The sequence below is a fragment of the Populus alba genome, chromosome 8 (assembly GCF_005239225.2).
Source record: "Populus alba chromosome 8, ASM523922v2, whole genome shotgun sequence".
In the NCBI taxonomy this organism is placed as follows: domain Eukaryota; kingdom Viridiplantae; phylum Streptophyta; class Magnoliopsida; order Malpighiales; family Salicaceae; genus Populus; species Populus alba.
The window spans coordinates 14,715,170-14,734,201 of record NC_133291.1 but is presented as its reverse complement, the minus strand read 5'-3'; the positions used below and the strand labels follow the sequence as shown (position 1 = coordinate 14,734,201).

Sequence of the window (19,032 nt, the reverse complement as noted above, 5' to 3'; positions counted from 1 at the left end):
TCATTTGGTGGTCTAAAACTCCATAATAATCTATTGAAATGTGTCAACCTAATCATCGCTAATTGCCAAGGAAAAAGATGAGCAGAGGTTGAATGACATGTTGTCTTGGTTAAATCCCTAAAAATTAGTGTTTTTATTTTGGGATCTAAAAGATTTCATTTTAGTCATTGTTCTTCTAATTGCTTTTAATCGCACCCTCAATTTACTCTTAAACTCTTAATTTCATACAATTTCACCCTTGCCAAACTCAATCACTAACCTTAGAGTTTAGCATTATTTTCATCATGGTTCTTGGTTTCTGATTTGTGCATTTAGACCTTTAATTGACCATCAAACTTTTAATTTTCTATAATTTAGCCACTAATTTGGTCAATCTTAGCCCTTAAAGTCTCGTGCCTTATATGATTTAGGTTCTTGGTTTTAAATTTTTTTAATCAAACCTCTAATTGGCTTATCTAATTTTAATTTTTTTTATATAATTAAGCCCCTAATTCAACCAATTAAACTTTCCAAAGTCCAATTTCAGTCCTCAAATTTTAATTTTTTCCAATTAAAACCTAAATTGACTCCAAAAAAAACTTATTTTCCTTCCAATCAAATCCTCAATAAAATTGATTAAGCCTTTCAAAATCCTTATTGAGTCCTTATCCAAATTGTATTTCTTTACCCTAAATAAAAATATTTTCACCAAATGGGTCTTTTATCAATCAGAATTAGGTCGTCAATATTATCAATCTTGTACATTCTGGTCCTTCAACTTTTCCACTTGGTATTTTGGTCCTTCATCACTAATTTTGGGCAATCTTCTTGGCTTTCTTCACGTATATCCTCTTTGTATTTTTGGATTTTTTTTCTTTTTTTCTTTTTTCTTTACTTGATTTTTTTATAGGGTCAAAAATAAATAACAATAAATGCCCCCTCTTTAATGCTTATGAAGCAAAATCTTGTCAAGGTTTTGCATAGTGAGTTTGTGAAGAAAAAGTGTTTGTCTAACTTTTTAGGTGATACATCCATCTATAGACTTTGCTTTTCAAATTAAAAAACTGCTATATTTTTTATGAATGACCTGCCCCTTTTTTTAAAATTCAAAAATTAGTATATTTTCTGGATGATATACCCTTTTAAATTTTAAAAGAACTTCAGCAAATGTTTATGCTTCCTTGAAATTGGTCTATTTTCATGGATGATCTACCCTTTTAAATTTCAAAAAACTTCAACAAGCATCCATGCTTCCTTGAAATTGATTCTATTTTCATGGGTGACCTACCTTTTTAAATTTCAAAAGAACTTCAACAAGCGTTCATGCTTCTTTGAAATCGGTCTATTTTCATAAGGCACTAACTCATTTTGAAATTTAAAAAACTAGTTCTATTTTCATGGGCTACCTGTCCTTTACTTTCATCGTTACAATCATCTTCAATCTCATTAGTATTTATAACATCTACATTTCAAACACAATTAACAAATAAATATTATGTGTTAAACAATACTTTATTTTTAATTACCATCATCTAAAGTATATTGTATGGTCATAGTTGATAGAGCTTAGTGAAAACTCTCTGCTTCTTCAGTTGTCAAAATTAACAGGTCATCTTTTACCACCTAATTTTCAATGTCACAAATTGTCTCAACATTAATTGGATCATAATTTTGTCCTTTCCAATAATTCATATATATTAAAAGTGAAGGTAAACACAATATAAGTATTAATAATGCTACTAAATAAGATAAAAATAATATTTAAAGAACTAGAGAAAAGAAAAATATTTTTGTTTCAATCTTAGATTGCAGTGGACATAAACAAGGTCATTAAGCCTTTGGTGCTCCAATCTATTTCTCGTCTTGAAGTGAATATGTTCAACATACTCCAATTTCTCTCACATCCCGAAGAACTACAAGTTTGACTTAACACTCGTATAGCCAAATGTTGTAGATTTGGAGCACTAGTTCCATATGTCATCCATCATTCATCTATACAAAACAAAATAATAAGTAAGAGTGTAAGACTATGTCAAATAATATTTAAAAATATAAAAATAATATACCCGGAGGCATAAAGGTGCGATTATTTATTGTGGACGCTCTATCAAAGTCATGTTCAGCATTCCTAAACAACTTCATCTCACTTGTAATCTTACTTTGCAATGGTATATTTCTATGTGCATACTTCTTAAGAACATCTAGAAGTCCAGAAATGGTACTCATATGTTTATCCATTATATTTGCATCATATTGAAATCGAGGATTCAACCAAAATGCCGCTGCAAAAAGATTTCTATGTTGTTGTCCATCCCACCGATTATTGATAATATATATGAAAGGTTTCACTCTAGCCTTTCTCTTTTAAAATCTCCTCAACATTTCTTCTTTTGCTTGATGAATAGAATCATATAAATATCGCATTGAAGGTTTATCATCACCATCAACCATTCGTAGAACTCAAACTAAATGTTCACTTATTTGCATAATTATTGCACATTCTTCCTAAAACAGAGAGTCTAGCACACTCTCAACAAACTTTTTTTCTTTGCTATCTTTAGCATAAGTAGATGAGACTCATTCCCTAGATGTCACCATAGCTCTCAACTCATTTTTATAAGCTAAAATGTTTTGTAATGCAATGAAATTGATAGCAAAATGAGTAAGAGCTGGATGAAGTTTTTTTTTTTTTTCCTCCAGTGAACTTCCTCATCAAATACAATGAATAACAATGATTATAAATGTACTTTGTGATACTAAAAGCGTGCTCAATAACAAAACAAAATGACTGCAATTCACCAATTTCCTAAAGTATGAGGTTGATGCAATGAGCAGCACAAAAAGATCAAAATATTGAAGGAAATTCTTCCATCAATAACTTGCTAGCAGCAACAAAATTTACAGCATTATCAATCACCATATGCACAATGTTTTCTACCCAAACATACAAAACAACCTCTCTAAACAACTGATGCAACAATCTAGCAGTCTTTGAGATATCTGATACATCCACAGTTTTTAAAAAAATTGTTTGTTTAGGACAATATACTAAAAAGTTAATTAAAATCCTCCTCTACTAATCTGTATATCCATCAGCCATTAATGTGCAACCAGTCTTCTTCCAGATCTCTTGATAACTCTCAACATAAATCTTCACTTCATCAACCACTTTTGCCAAGTAATAACCACGAATAGCATGCAAGTTTGGTTCATTATAACCAAGATCCATGGTTGTTACAGCATCTATGGCATGTTGATAATACACAGAGTTAACAACATTAAATGGCACACATGTATCAATCATCCACTTTGCTAAAGCAAAATCACACTGTTCAACTGCTTTCTTCCTTTGCCAACAATTTTGAAAAAGACTTTTGAAGCACTAGGAGTTGTTCTCGGCATGAAATATATTCCCTAATATTGCAAATTTCTTCTACTTTTCCATAACTTGTAGTTGAAATTGTTTTACAGTACTGGTGCTTTTAATCTTTTTCTTTTTTGACAACCTTCTGTGGTAACATGTTTTTTAGTATTTACATCCTCATCGTCATCACCATCATCAGCATCTTTTAATTACCTAATCATCATCTCTTCATACTCCCTTTGTTGTGCATTAAATGGATTGAAATCTGCTTACATTTCTCTAACCTTTTTTTTTTGTTTCAACATTTCCTTTAAGATTCAAAAGCATTTGATGTTGAACATTAGGAGGAAATTTGTGACATTGTTCAACTTCTCCTTTAGCTCTAGCTAAATGTTGCTTAATTCAATTAATGTCCACCACCCGTGAAAATACTTTAGCACAATATAAACATACTAATTTAGTTTTTTTACATCCAACACTAAGTTCATGAGCTTCTCTACAATGACCTCATGCCAAATACGTTTTTCCTCTAATACCATTTGACATGGAAATTAAAGGTTGAGATGATTGAGTCGTTGAAGGATCACTACTTGGAGTACTTACCATCATATGAAGACATTTTAAGGACCTGAACATAATTTATAAGAGGGAATATAATTTCAAGCCAAATTATATACTTTTATTATATATTCAGACTGAGCAGCAAAGCACTTTGCAATCCATCCATTAGATTAACAATGACTAATGAATAAATACGTGCATGTAAAAACAGAGCCAAGTCTTTATTTAAGGTTTTCATACATAAATTATACCCCTAAAAAAACCTACTAAAAGAGCAGCTACCCAACATCTAGAATCACAACCCCAAGTAGAATTAATGACATTCTCATGTATTACTCCTAGTTTAGTTTTAATCACACATAACAAAAAAAGATTATGCTTCCTAGTAAATTTTGCCAAAGCTATTTTCTTATCACTATTCTCAATCCCACGCACATTCTTATGCATTAATACCAACCATAAGAAAGTCAGAGCACCCATACCTCAAAGGAAAGCTTTACTGAAACTCCCCTCTAACATCTAATCTCTTTCTCCTTGTAAATGAATTTGCTTAAGGTATTCACTACCTGGTTTACTTCTTCGATAGGTTTAAAGATTGTTTTTCCAATCTCCTTAAGAAATTAGGGTATCTAGAATCACAGCTCCATGTAGATAACTTTGTTATAATTCCTAATACTCCTACTAGATATGGAAAGAACATTAATTTCAAGTGCAGATTCCTTTGACTTTTTATTCCTAATCAACATAATTTGTCTTAAGAGTATGACTATTTCCATCATAGTCCTAAAAATCATTCATTAAGACCATTGACATTATAATTATCCACCAGATCATTCTTGATATAGAAATTTTCATCTCCAAACTTGGCAATATTAACCTTCATCCTCTGGCTATAACAGTTATTAGAAAAAATTGGGTCCTTAGAGCAGGAGGATTGACTCATATTACTAGCCCAAACATCAATAGATTTATGTTCTCAATCAACATTATAGATGATCCTAGCTAGTTCCAGAAGCAAATGCATCGATTAAGACAACAGGGCTGCATCAACACTTCCTAATCCATTTTCTACACTTCTTAATAGTGGAGGCTTTATTAAGTTACAGAAAAAAAAAAAAAAAAAAAAAAAAAAAGCAAAGAAACATACATATGGGGTATGAGCTGCAAATGAATCGATGTAAGATCAAGAACTGCAAATCGATGTCAAAGCTGCAAGTTCAAAAAAAGGCAAAGAATAAAGAAAAGAGAGAAGCAAAAGAAGGAGATTCATGAAGAGAAACAAGAGTCTGCAAAAACAGTGATCAAGACGTATTCTTACTCCTCACTCCTCAGCGATTGAAATTGCTTTTTCATTAATTAGGTTTTTGCCTCTATGTCTCCCAATTCTGCATCGTTGATCTTCATCGGGCCAAAATGACGTCGTTTCACATCTATGAATATATAAAAAAAGGTCGGGTCTCAGCCGGGTTTACCAGGGTCGACCGGGTTTCACCAGGGCCAACTCCTAAACAGTGTTTTTACTTAGACCTGGACCAGTCCCAAGCTCGGGTCAGCCAAGTCTTGGGTCGACCCATCGGGCCGGTTTGGGTTTCAAAACTATGACCCAAACTATTTGTCTTCAACTCGACTACTTAAGATCCCAATTTGGTTATCCCTTTTAACTAGAATCAAAATCTTTATTTTTTTTAAGAGAATCATATTCTCACAACTATTCTCTTATGCAACTCTTTTCCAAAAAAGTCCTATTATCTTAATCTGGTGATTCCCTAGAAAAGGCATCTTGATTAAATCCAAAACATTTTGATTGCTGGATTGACATCTAATACCTTCAATTGCAAGGGTTTGAACATTTCAACATTCTTCGATGCCAAAGTACTGAGAAGTTCCTAATGGCAGGATTTTTATCCTCCTCTTCCTAATTGCAGGGATAAAACTGAGATCCATTGCTATCATTGATTATTTTTTAACTGATTTCATTATGGATTTTCCTATAAAATTTAAAAAACCATTTATGCAATGCTTGGAGGTTAGATGGCATGCATGAATCCTTACTTGATTTGAAATATAAGCCCTCCATCTTTGATGTTTCATGGTTATAGGATACATTGGCTTGCCATATAAAACCTTCTTAATCCTCTGATTCACCAGCTCATTTGAGTTTACCATATGTTAATCCTTCGCTTGAATGTAAGTGCTCACCGTGATTACTGCTCCCATTGCTTATCAAACCTGACTAAGCCCTCAAGTGTGGTGTTTTTTGTTTCATCATGATGGAGTTTAACAAATCATTCTATTTCTTGGATTATTTCAAAAACCGCCCTTAAGTAGTTGTATGCATTCTGCCAATATTTATCAAAAGGTTTTTTGGTGTCGACTTCCTCTTAGATTGCAAATCAGTTCTGATGTTGCCCTCAATTGAATCATATTTTTCAAGCATATGTTATTATCAAATTTCATGGAATTTTCAAGTCATCTAGCCAGGCATCTCATTGCTTACAATAAAGGCTCATCATTGTACACTCAATGTTCTTCATAGCAAATGGCCTCCAGGTTGTCTCTTATCAAACAACTCCTGCACATTTCTAGCAACCATTTCAGGTACTTATGTAGCTATGAAGTTGTCTCTTAATTAGGCCATGCTTCCCTAATATGACAACATTTTCTAGATTCTTGAAGAAAACCATTACAGTCATCCTTTGCTAATGATCTTCAACATCTCTTTAGTTAATACAATTAGGTTCATCCCTTTAGACCAAATCTATATTAAGAGATTCTTCCTTATTTTAAGGCTTTGAAATCATATAGACATAATCATGAAAAAAGATACATTATCATCATAAATGATGTTCTTTTTATCAACCCCATATCCATATGGTGAATGCACCTTAAATCGATGGGCTTCAAAGCAGATCATCCCCGAACAGTCTAGGTAGCATGCATCCTTTCAATATATATCTAAATGAACTGATATGATAACATCTTTTAAGAGTCATAATCATATGTCAAAGAATAAATGAAGTTTTTAGATATGAATATACCCTACAAATGCGATGTTACTCTCAACTACTGTTAGAGTTTATCGAGTAATCCATAGACTTTTTAAGCAACATTACCTTTGGTTGAAATAGTTATGTTCATTCATCTTCATATCATCAAGAGACATTTTTCATTAACAGATGTTAATCATAGTTTTGATGGGTTTCACTTAATCATCATTTGATTATGTGTTTATTTACCCTCGGTTGATCTGAATATTTTTTTTTTCCTCTCAGGATCCATTGCATTGCCCCTTAGCAGTTCAACTTTTCAAGGATGGCTTATAAGAAGTGTCAATGTCATTTCTGTCAATAATTTTGCAAACTCAGTTAATGTTCTTTTTTGTTTAAAGATCTTTCTTTTTCTGGAATCAAAATCATAAATTTTAATAATCATGTCCATTCAAGTCCAATTGTTACAATGAAATTAGAGAGATGTTAGTTTTGAAAATATTTTGAAAACTAAGCTTTTTTTGTCAAAGATCCAACACATGTCATTTAATACATATGATCCTTTGATTATCTTGTATTTTAAAAACAAAAATTGACTTGTTGTAAGATTAAAATAGTTTGTTTGGATCTTATATGGTTTTTTGTATCAATTTTAATCTCTCGTTTTGGGTATATCATTTGATAGTATGTGACTAGGTGACCTTATGTTGATTTCAACAACAAGAGGCTTGAGTCAAGACTCAAGGTACTATTAATAAAGATTGTCTCTCTTAAGCATCCATTTTATCATCATACATAATAACTAGTAACTTAGTTCATGAAGTTACGACCCTTATAGAAAAGCTCTTTATAATTTTTAGAGCGTCCTTTATTGGCTCAAATCTTTTACTTGATTAAAAAAAAAAAAGCTTTTTAAAAGCACATGTAATGCATGTTATGATTCGTGATTATGAAAGAAAGGAAAATTCATAAATTCAAAAAGTATTTGAAGGTTTCAAAGACCTAGGATTACCATCAACTATTCACTTCATTTTCTTTCTTTTGTTATCTTTATAATGACATATAACCATACCATACATTTCATTAAAAAGTCATGTTTTATAAAACTGGACAGGAAACTCCATTTCCATTAATCATAATCAAACAAAGGCATATAACCATGCTTCACCTCTTTATACAACTTTGCATCAACCAAAAACTTTTAATGTTTCAATCAAGGTCAAATATTAGCATATAACTATGACACTCTTCTCATTAGAAATTTTCACCTCATTTAATCATTGGTTCAAGAAGTTTTATTCTTATCAATCATTGGCATATAACCTTGCCATTCCTTTCATTGTCAATCTCAAAATTAAAGAGAATACTAAAGCTCATTGTCCATCTTTTATCTCAGGATACTCCATTTTTTTTTCTCATGTTTCAATTCAAATGAAGATTCAAGGCTCACTGCCAATTATTAGCCTCATCATTTCCTCATTTTCCTTTCACTGTTTTTGTAAAAGAATGGCATATAATTGTGCCACACATTTCATTTTCACTTAAAAGATTAATATTCTATTAATAGAGACTATAAAGCAACTCTAACTTTTTCTTTAATGGATAACCAATATAATCATTTAAAGACACTAGAGACTTTATCACGGATACCCAAAGATATGTTTATAATTCAGTATTTTCTCCTTCTTCTTCTTCTTCTTCTTACTCTTACCTCCGACATCAACTTTTGAAATTTGTTATGGCTTTCCTCAATTAAAACCTCTCTTACCCCTCCTAGACATGATAGGCCTTTTCATGGCATTCCACCAATTATCAAAACTTGTTTTTCCTTTAAGTGTGGGCAATTTCTAGTTTTGGCTTTCTTAGTCTTTCTCAAAGTTTTCTTGGATGCCCCCCTAGTCTAGGGTTTTTTTCACTTTTAACCCTTTCTTAATCTTTAGGGCTTTTGTGTTTAAAACATTCTCTTTACCATTGATTCTACTATTTTTAATATGATTAGAGATTTTTATATGATAAAAAAAACTTCAAAATATGATTAATAAAGTTTGGAAAACTATCCTATAATTGTTATATAGAAAATCCCTAGGCATAAAAAAAAAATAAGGTCTATATACAAACAAAATAATAAAAAAAAAACAACAACAATAATAATAAATTAACAAAAACAAATAATGAAAAAATAAAAAAAATAAAAACCACACCTGAGCTTATTCAAATTATCAAACTTAATGTTAACCTAATTGAAGGAAAACCACAAAAAAAAGAGTAAAACTTTAAAAAAAAATAGAAAACTTCAGCTTAAAAAAAAGAAGGAAAAACCAAGCAAACCTAGACGAACCTCCTAAACTTAATCTAATCTAAAAATCCTGCAACTTATTAAATCATGGACATGAGTTCAATAAATAAGCTTAAATGTTATCTAATTTAAATTTAAATGATGGAATCGTTGAAAAAAAAAACTTATGAAAGAAAAGGAATAGCACAAGAATAAATAGGGTTAAAGTCTAACAAGAAGAAAGTCAATGGGGATGAAATTTTAAAAACAAATCCCAAACAAAAACAATTGCAATTAAAAAAATTAGGATTAAATTTGAAAAAAATAAAAAATCATAGGAGGATGAAATTAAAATCATTTATAATAGGGTAGATTATTTATAAATTAAAAAATAATAGGGGTGAAATAAAAAAAATATAGGGCTAACCCAATAAAATCAAACCAAAAAAAATAACAAAAGCAAAAGCAAAAAAAGAGGATAAAAATAAGAAAACATCAACTTATAAAAAGGAAAAAAAAAAACATGAGGAAAACTATTTAAACCAGATATAATCTCTAAAAGTCATATATTATGAAATCTTTAACCCATATTCAATCAAGAAGCATAATTCTTAACCAATTTAATTTTGAAAGATGAGATCAATAGAAAAAATATTAATAAAAAAAACTTGCAAAAACAACAAAAAATGATGATAAAATTAGATTAGAAAAAAACCTAGGGAGAATGTAATTTAATGAAAAACAATAATCACAAATAAAATTAAATAGAAATTAAAAGAATAAGGATCAAATTTAAAAGATCAAGAAGTTCATTATGAGCTAATTTAATATAAATAGAAATCATAAGGGGTGAAATTACAAAACACATGTGAAAACGAAGAAAACTCGAACAAACATCTTAAACCTGGTTAAATCCAAAAAAACTCAAAACCTATAAAACTCTAGATCTTGGTCCAATCAAGAATTTTATTATGAGCTAATTTAAAATTATAGATTTTAAAAATTTGTCAAAGCAAAAAAAAAATCAGCAATCGAAAAGAATATGGATTAAATTTGATAAGAAAAAAAAAAGGATGAAATCATAAAACAAAATCAATTTTTGAATACCCAACAAATTAAAGGTTGTTCAATTTTGAAAGATTAAAAAATATAATTGAAGGTAAAATTGAAAAGACACGTTAATTTTATAAATCATTCAAGATAAAAAAAAAATCATAATAAAAGAAAAAAAATGACCAAATCTGAATAGCCAACAAATTAATGGGTTGTTCTCCAAAAGGATTTTGCTTTTTGTTTTTAAAGTATTTTTAAATATAGTAGGGAGAGAGAAAAGATTAGGGAAATTTTCCAACATGAATAATTTAAAAATAAAATTATTTTGCCGAGACCTTCCAAAACCGCTTAAAATGCAGTGTTTGGCGGCCCCTCATATTGCCAAAATGATGCAGGTGTCATCCACAAGTTGGCACGTGCAAAAGTTTTTTTAATTATATTTAATAAATATAATTTACAATAATGCCCCTTAGGACCATTGAGATTTACAATAAAACAAAGCAAAATGACACAAAAGCCATTGAGTAGTAGACATTGGATTATTTTATTCAATGATTAAATGAGTAATTTTATTGTGCATTTAAAAATATAATTACCAAAATAACCCCACACAATCCTCAAAAGAAATTTATCTTATGGTGAAAAGACTAAGTTACCCTCGAAGCCAAGTTAAAAGATTAAACAACCAAGGAGCAATATAGTAATTATATTATTGTAATAAATACTAAAATGTATCTTCAGACAATAACTTCACCATCAGCTTTAATGTTTTTGATAATTTGATTATTTTTTTTTAACTTTTTTTTCTTTAATTTTTTGCCTTTATTTGAGATTGTGACCCAAACAAAGGTTAGTCAAAATTCAACTTTTAAAAAAAATTAATTGTTGTTTTTAGATTATTTCAATGTACAATATCAAAATAATTTTTTAAATATATATATATATATATATATATATATAATAATATGTATGTATAAATTAAAAATACTTTAAAAACAAAAAAGCTACTACAATCACAACCTTTCCAGACAAGAAAAGTGAATTTGGCATGAAGTTACTCGCGAAGAGAGTATGCTTAAATTGGCCCAAACAGATTTGGGACGGACTATGCATTTCAATTGACAATCGACACTTGCCATTGCAAATAACACCAACTAGTCCAGCCTTTATGATGATACAAAGTATAAATACGTCATCAAGGGAATGAAGGGTGCGGCTGCGAATGTCCTTGACGTATTTAACCAAGTCGTATATTTTCTTTCATTAAAGTTTATTGTAGATATTTAGAAATATTATCATATTAAATATTTTAATGTATGAAATTAATATTATTAATTTTTATTTAAATATTTTATTTTTATTTTTTTTAACACATTTTAAAGCATAATAAATACATTCAAATAATACTTAACAGATATTTTAAAATAATTCATTTTTTAAAAAAATTAGTTAAAGAAAAAATAAGTTCTAAGTATTAAATAAATTTCAAAAAAAATAATATTTTTTTAATTTTATATTTTTAGATTAGTTATGTATAAACCGAGAGTAAATCTCATTTAAATACAAATTGTGTTTCAAATGGCATTTGATTAAAATTTATTTTATTTTTTCTATTAAAAATTAATTTTTTTTATGTTTTTCGAATCATTTTGATGTTTTAATATAAAAAATTATTTTTAAAAAATAAAAATAAAAATATTTTAATGTATTTTCAAGTTATAAATTATTTTAAAAAATAATCACTTTTATATTTTTAAACACTTTCTAAACCTTTAATAATGGATTTTATAAGTTGATATGATGTATAAAAATAAATTTAGTAAAATATTTTGATGGATAGCAAATAGTATTATTTCTAAAAAATCATTTTCATAATTCATTAACTAAACTCTTAACTCTAGCTGAGATGATGTTTTTAAATTAAATTAAATAAAAAATTAATTTAATATTATCTAATTGATTATTGAGATTAACTTGTGATACAATCAATCAATTAAAACCTAATTTATTTATTATTATTTTTTATAAAAACCACATTATTTAATTTATTTATTTTTAATTTCTATCCAGTTACCCAACGCATAACCTGTACTTTCGACGGAGTCATGCAATGTGTGGAATGTAAACACGAACGTGGATAACAAAATCTCTAGCTAAACCATGAATTTCAAGATTGCGTACGAAACGAAAACAAAGACATTTTTGTTTTAACTCTCCTCTCCTATCCTGTCCTCTCCTACCAGTCTTTACCTAACATCATAGTAGAGAATCTAGAGAGAGAAAGATGTCGTGCTTGTTGACGTGCTTCTCATCTTGCTGTGCATCTCTGACATGTGGCCTCTGCGCTTCAGTGGCTTCCGGGATCTCTAATAGATCCGCAAGACTTGCTTACTGTGGTCTCTTTGGTGCTTCTTTGATTCTTTCTTGGATTCTCAGAGAAGTTGCTGCTCCTCTTTTGGAGAAAATCCCTTGTTAGTCCAATTTTTCACTGCCCTCTTCATTTTATCTCTCAATTTTTCAGTTTTGTGTGACAAAGTTTGTTTCTTTTAGCTATTAATGATTCTGGAATTACATAATTACAGAATTTGCGAAGTCAATTGATAATTTCTTTCTTTTATTTTTTTTTGTTTTCCAATAGTTTTGATGATTGTTCAAGATGCAAGAGGGTTTTCTTTATTTAGTAGTTTCTTGGTAGTAGGGGGGAGTATCGTAATTCAAAAATGGGTCGTCAAAGTTTATGGATTTCTATGCAGTCATGTTCTTCTGACAAAAATGGATGATTGTAGTCTGTGATGTGCTCATTGTCCTTCACATTAATTTGCCAAAATCTTTTGATCTACCCTGTACAAGTTGATTGTGCTTGGACTTCCTTCAAAATTGACAAAGGTTTGTTTTGTTTGATATTAAGAAAATTTGGCAATTTTCGAGGCTCTAACTCAAGAACTCTTGAGAGGAGGAGGACACTAATGCCAGTTGAGCGACAAGCTGATTGGCATCTTTCGATTGCTGGGTTGTCTATTGGTGGTGAACTGAGGAAATATGGGTCTTTTGAAGCAGATGTAGTTTTAATTGCCAAGCTAAATTGATGTAGTTGGGGTTCCCATCTGCGAACTTGGGCTGCCCCTTTCGCTCATTAAAATTTCTGTGTTCTTTCTTTGTTTGTTACTGTATTTAGCTTCCGCCTGCATCATAAATACTTGTGTAAATATGTATTTTGATAACCTTTGGCAGTTGGTAATGGAGATTTTTTAAACGTTCACCGAATCTATTCTGATGTATGTATGTAGGGATAAAGTCTTCCGGTACTCATCCAAAGGAATGGTATCAAATACAAGCGGTGCTTCGAGTAAGCATGGGGAATTTCTTGTTTTTTGCAATACTTGCTCTAATAATGATTGGTGTGAAGGATCAAAATGATAGACGTGATTCATGGCACCATGGTGGTTGGATAGCAAAGATGGTCATTTGGCTTTTGCTTGTTGTGCTCATGTTTTTCCTTCCTGATTCTGTCATCTCAGTCTATGGTCAGTTTTACTCTCATGGTTGGAATATCAATTTAAATCAATTATCATATCTCTGGTTGTCAATCCAATACAAGAATTGAGCGGGAAATTATACAGATAAGGACCGACTTTCTGATTGGAATTTTAATTATTTTTCCATGCTTGGAACAAGCTTGTTCTATTGTGAAGTTACAATAGGCAGACTGTTTGGGATTTAAGGACCCATTATTTTATAGGTTCATTTTAGGCCTCATTGATAGGTCAGATCTGATCAGATTTGCGTAAGACTAAGGAAAATTGGTGGTGCTTGGATTGATAAATTGCACTGAATGGCTCTTAAAAGAATTTCTATAGAAAGGACATTTTCTGATTGGCATTTTAATCATTGTTCCTTTCTTGTAATGAGCTTGTTCCATTGTGAAGAACTTTAACTTACATTGGACAGATATTGGGGTTTGTTGGTCCATCATCTTACGGGTTCATGTAGGGCTTGCTAACAGGTCTAATCTGATCAGCTATGCATGAGACCAAGGATTTTTGTTCTTGGAACCTTAGATAATCTTTTGTCCTAATTTGTGTTCCTATGATGATGATGAAGATACCTTTAGGCCTGTGGCAGTGCCATTTCTTGACTTGGATTCATGAACTGTTACATGTATTCGATCTTTTCCTCCTATTTGATTCCAAAATCCATACTTGATGAACGCAAACAAAATATTCCTGCAGGAATTTTATCCAAATTCGGGGCAGGGTTATTCTTATTGGTTCAAGTGATTATTTTGCTGGACTTTACCCATACATGGAATGATGCATGGGTCGAGAAAGATGAACAGAAATGGTCTGCCCAGATTCCTATATCTCTTAATTTTCCATTTGATTGCTTTTGATGGATCTGTTAAGTTGCCATTGCATGTTTTCAGGTATATTGCTTTACTTTCTGTATCAGTTGGATGCTACCTGGCAGCATTTACATTCTCTGGCATTCTCTTTATGTGGTTCAATCCATCTGGACATGACTGTGGCCTCAATGTTTTCTTCATTGTCATGACCATGATTCTCGCATTTGCTTTTGCTGTAATAGCGTTACATCCTGCGGTAAGGATAAGATTGTGTTTTCTAATTACGCAAGTGAACTTGTGTGTTTGTTATTATTCATTAATGGCAGTCAAAATATCTAATATTCAAAAGTAGCTCAATCTGATTAGATATAACCATCTGATTGCATAATTATATGGTGTCTTGTATGTTATGTTGATTCTTAAAGCATTGATTGTTTTATTACTGAAGCCATAGAATCATGAAAGATAATGTACTTAAAGCGACATATTAGAGAAAGCTCAATCATCCATTTGCAATTCTATTACTAACAAGGCATTATTTTAGTTATACCAATAATTGATGTTTGCCAGGTTGACCCAAATTTCCTTAATGTGAAACTCTGAGTCCTATGTTTTCAGCTAGACAGTCACAAGTTGTTATAGCATTTGGTTCTGCCAAAAGGAATGCGATTTAAGTGTCTTCACACAAGTCCTCGTAAAAATTGTACTTGTCCAAGATAGGAATCTTGTGCACTCACTGAGGAGTAACAGAACCTCAAATTTTAAAACCAGAGAAGTTTTTGTTACGTTTAGTGAATATGATCACGAGTGGAAACTACAAACAGGTGAATGGCAGCCTCTTGCCTGCTTCGGTGATATCAATTTATTGTGCATATGTTTGCTTCACGGGTCTCTCCAGCGAACCCCATGACTATGCATGCAATGGTCTGCACAACAAATCAAAAGCAGTCTCCACAGGTACGCTTGTCCTTGGGATGCTCACGACAGTTCTCTCAGTTCTATATTCTGCTGTCCGTGCTGGGTCTTCAACGACATTTCTGTCACCGCCATCCTCTCCCAAGGCATCAGGTGATATTTATAGCTGGAAAAGAAAATAGTAATTTCTTAGAAGCAAGTCTTTTTGCATACTTATTGTTTCGGTACATTGCTAAATCTTGTTCTGTTTTGCAGCTGGAAAGAAACCACTCCTAGAAGCAGAAGAATTGGAAGAAGGGAAAGAAAAGAAGAAAGAAGCAGAAGGCCAGCCTATCAGTTATTCTTATACCTTCTTCCACCTGATATTTGCACTGGCTAGCATGTATTCAGCTATGCTTCTTTCTGGATGGACTGACACATCTGAGTCCTCTAGCCTAATAGATGTTGGTTGGACTTCGGTTTGGGTCCGAATCTGCACAGAATGGATCACTGGTTTACTCTACACATGGACCCTTCTTGCTCCATTGTTTTTCCCCGACCGCGAGTTCTTTTAGGTATCATGATGTGTCGATAATAAGTTTGGTGGACAGTCCTGGAACACTGTTAGTAGTGAGTTGTTTGTTGGTTTATAAAGCTGGTTGTATATTTCTATATCATCTGAATGTGCTTCGTTTAATGCTGTAACAGCCTCTATTTAAGCTGACTTTCAATGCAAAAGAAGAAACGAAGAGGATGTCTGTGTATAGAGTGGAAATTGATGAATTTATTGTTACTTCACTTGGAGACTTTCAACAGTGTGTTTCATCGAATTTCCGTTTACTTCCTCTGTTGTGCATTACTTAACATGGAAACTCCCCCATGGATTCAGCAGCACAAGCTCTAACCTGGAGATCTTGATCATCAGTTGAAAGAACCTGAAACGTCTGTCAAACCTGCAAAAATATCTTCCAGGACTACCACCACTTAAAAGTCCCTTCGGATTAATGTTCCTCGGAGCTTTGAGCCAAGAATAATCTGGATCATTAAGACCACTAGAATCAAGACAAGGCTTAAGAACTGCATGTGTATACTTTGTTTGATGATGTCTATTTTCGGTGTTATTTGTTAAGCATGTCATAATATGAAACCTTATTTAGTTGCATTTAAAGTTTGAAATTTACGAGAGTGATTATTCCTCTCTAATCTCACTTCCAAGTATGACAGATTCCTCGAATGTTTATGGATGGAGAAATTCTTATTAGCATTCCCTGCCAATCATGTGATTGATCTTCTTGGAGGCCATTTTAGTTTTGAAGAAACTACTTACTTATCTTTCTTTGTTGTCTTTTCAAGAAATAACAACGGTCATCTTTCTTGAACAACTTCACGGGAGTCGGATGTCGGAGGATTTTTACCACATCAAACGACTGTCAGGTTCTACGGGGAGTTCGTGCTGGAAAGACATGGACATCAATGACAAGTGTCGACCTACCTTGCTCCTGATCAGTTTGTTGTTGCATCCATGGTCGTTTTGTCTTGTTCCTGTTGACTGTGATTCATTCATGTGTAAGAGGTGATATTTCAATTTGTTGCAGGATGATTTTTAAATTGTTTTTTTTATTTTAAAATATATTAAAAAATATATTTTTTTATTTTTTAAAAAAATATTTTTTAAATTAACATATCAAAACAATCTAAAAATATAAAAATATAATTTTAAATAAAAAAATTAAATTAAATCATCCTGCCAAACACACCCATAATAAATAATTTGTTATTACATTTATAGTTAGCTGTATGTGATTTATATGAGGAAATTTTCTAATCTTATGCTTTAAATTTCTAAGATATTAATTGTATAAATTCAGTTGATGAATGTTTTTTAAAATAAATTTATTACTCAAAATAGTTGGATAAAACCTTCTATCTAATCAAATCAAATTCAAAGAAAGATAATGGTTATAAATATTTTAATAATTAAAAAATTATTTAAACTCAATTCAAATTACATTCTTTTAAAATTTAAAATAAAATTATTTAAAATTAATTTTTTAATATTTTTAAATTGTTTTGATGTATTAATAAAAAAAATATTTTAAAATATAAAAGTATATTATTTTTATATATTTTTAAATAAAAAAATATTTTAATCTCCAACTGTTATTTGAAAAAATCCATTTCCAATTCCATTCCATTCTTTCCACGGAAGTTACTCCACATGGATGCGACATAGGCTTCGTAAAGCTAAAATGCTAAAAACGCCTTTTATCATAGTCAAGTAAAATCGGAGCAAGGGAAGATTTTTTTTTTTTTTTCAATTCGATATGGTGTAGATTAATAAAATTAAAATTAAGGACTTTCTAATTATAAAATTAAATTCATGCATATACTGAATTTTAATATAACTCTAATGCATGGTTAAATAGAAATGATTAAAATTAAAATTCAATAAATCAGACCCGAGTTTCCCATAAAATGGGGTCATGTTTCCTATCGTCAATTGTCGGCAATTACTCTGTTGACGAAACGAATAATTCCTTTTGTTTTTCTTCAAAAAAGAAAATTTCAAAAAACAAAATGACATGAATTTATTTTTATTTTTAAAAAAGCCAAAGTCCTTAGTTCTCCCATTCTCATTCCCCGTACGTGCTTCCCACTGCCCAAGCCGACACGTGCCCTCCCCAACCTGTTATCCCCCTCGCCATTCCCATTCTCTATCTATTGTGAATAACACATGCATGCATGCATGCATGCATTCATACATACATATATACACGCACACTTCTAACGATCAGTATTGTTGCAGGAGAGTCGCCTTGTGCGAATGTGTAATGGCTTGGCAGTACGGGCGCGTGCAGATACTTACCAGTTGTCTTCTAGTAGAAAAAGAAAATGGAAAAGTGACTAGAGCTCCTCTTAAAAATGGTCTAAAAAGTGAGCCTGTCTCTTTCTTTTTCTTTTTCCTTTTTTTTATATTATTATTAATATTGATGTTCGGACCAATTTATAAGACTCGAGCCTCTAATTTACCATAGATCTTGAAGTTAACGACTATGTCAACCTTTAATAACCTTGAGGTTTGTGAAACTCGAACTGATGACCTCTAGAAAGTAAACCTAAAATCTGATCGGTTAAATTACACCCCTCAGGATTAAGTGAGTTAGTTTTAGATTTAATGAATGGGTACTACACCCAATTTACATTGTATTTGCCTATTTTAGTTATAGGTGAAATTTTTTTTAAAAAAAATTATTTTTGATATCATTAAATGACAATAATAAAAAAAAAATTAATTTTTTCAAAAAATATTATCCAACACCAAATACTCTTTTAAAAACTCATAAAGGAGCATGAGTTAATGGTCCTTTTTATCAATTCATGAGTTACTATATCAATTTGCATGTTATTGCATCAACTCATATGTCATTGAGTTAATCAATTTTCTTAAAACAATAATATTTTAGTTTTTAAAAAAAATGTTAGTATTAACCTAATTAATTTGAAATTAAGTTTTAATAGCTTAATCTAATCATTAAAATCTCATTCAAATTAATTGAGTTTCAAAACGATAATATAT

General features: G+C 30.9%; 1 protein-coding gene across 1 annotated transcript; it reads left to right on the top strand.

Moving 5' to 3' along the window:
• The first annotated feature begins 12,376 nt into the window (after nucleotides 1-12,376).
• LOC118061089 (uncharacterized) lies at nucleotides 12,377-16,268 on the top strand. Its single transcript, XM_035074477.2, has 7 exons — nucleotides 12,377-12,690; nucleotides 13,507-13,743; nucleotides 14,449-14,560; nucleotides 14,643-14,817; nucleotides 15,386-15,629; nucleotides 15,732-16,030; nucleotides 16,164-16,268. The coding sequence occupies exons 1-6, from the start codon at nucleotides 12,504-12,506 to the stop codon at nucleotides 16,028-16,030; spliced, it is 1,254 nt and encodes a 417-aa protein (XP_034930368.1). The 5' UTR covers nucleotides 12,377-12,503; the 3' UTR covers nucleotides 16,164-16,268.
• Nucleotides 16,269-19,032: the final 2,764 nt, after the last annotated feature.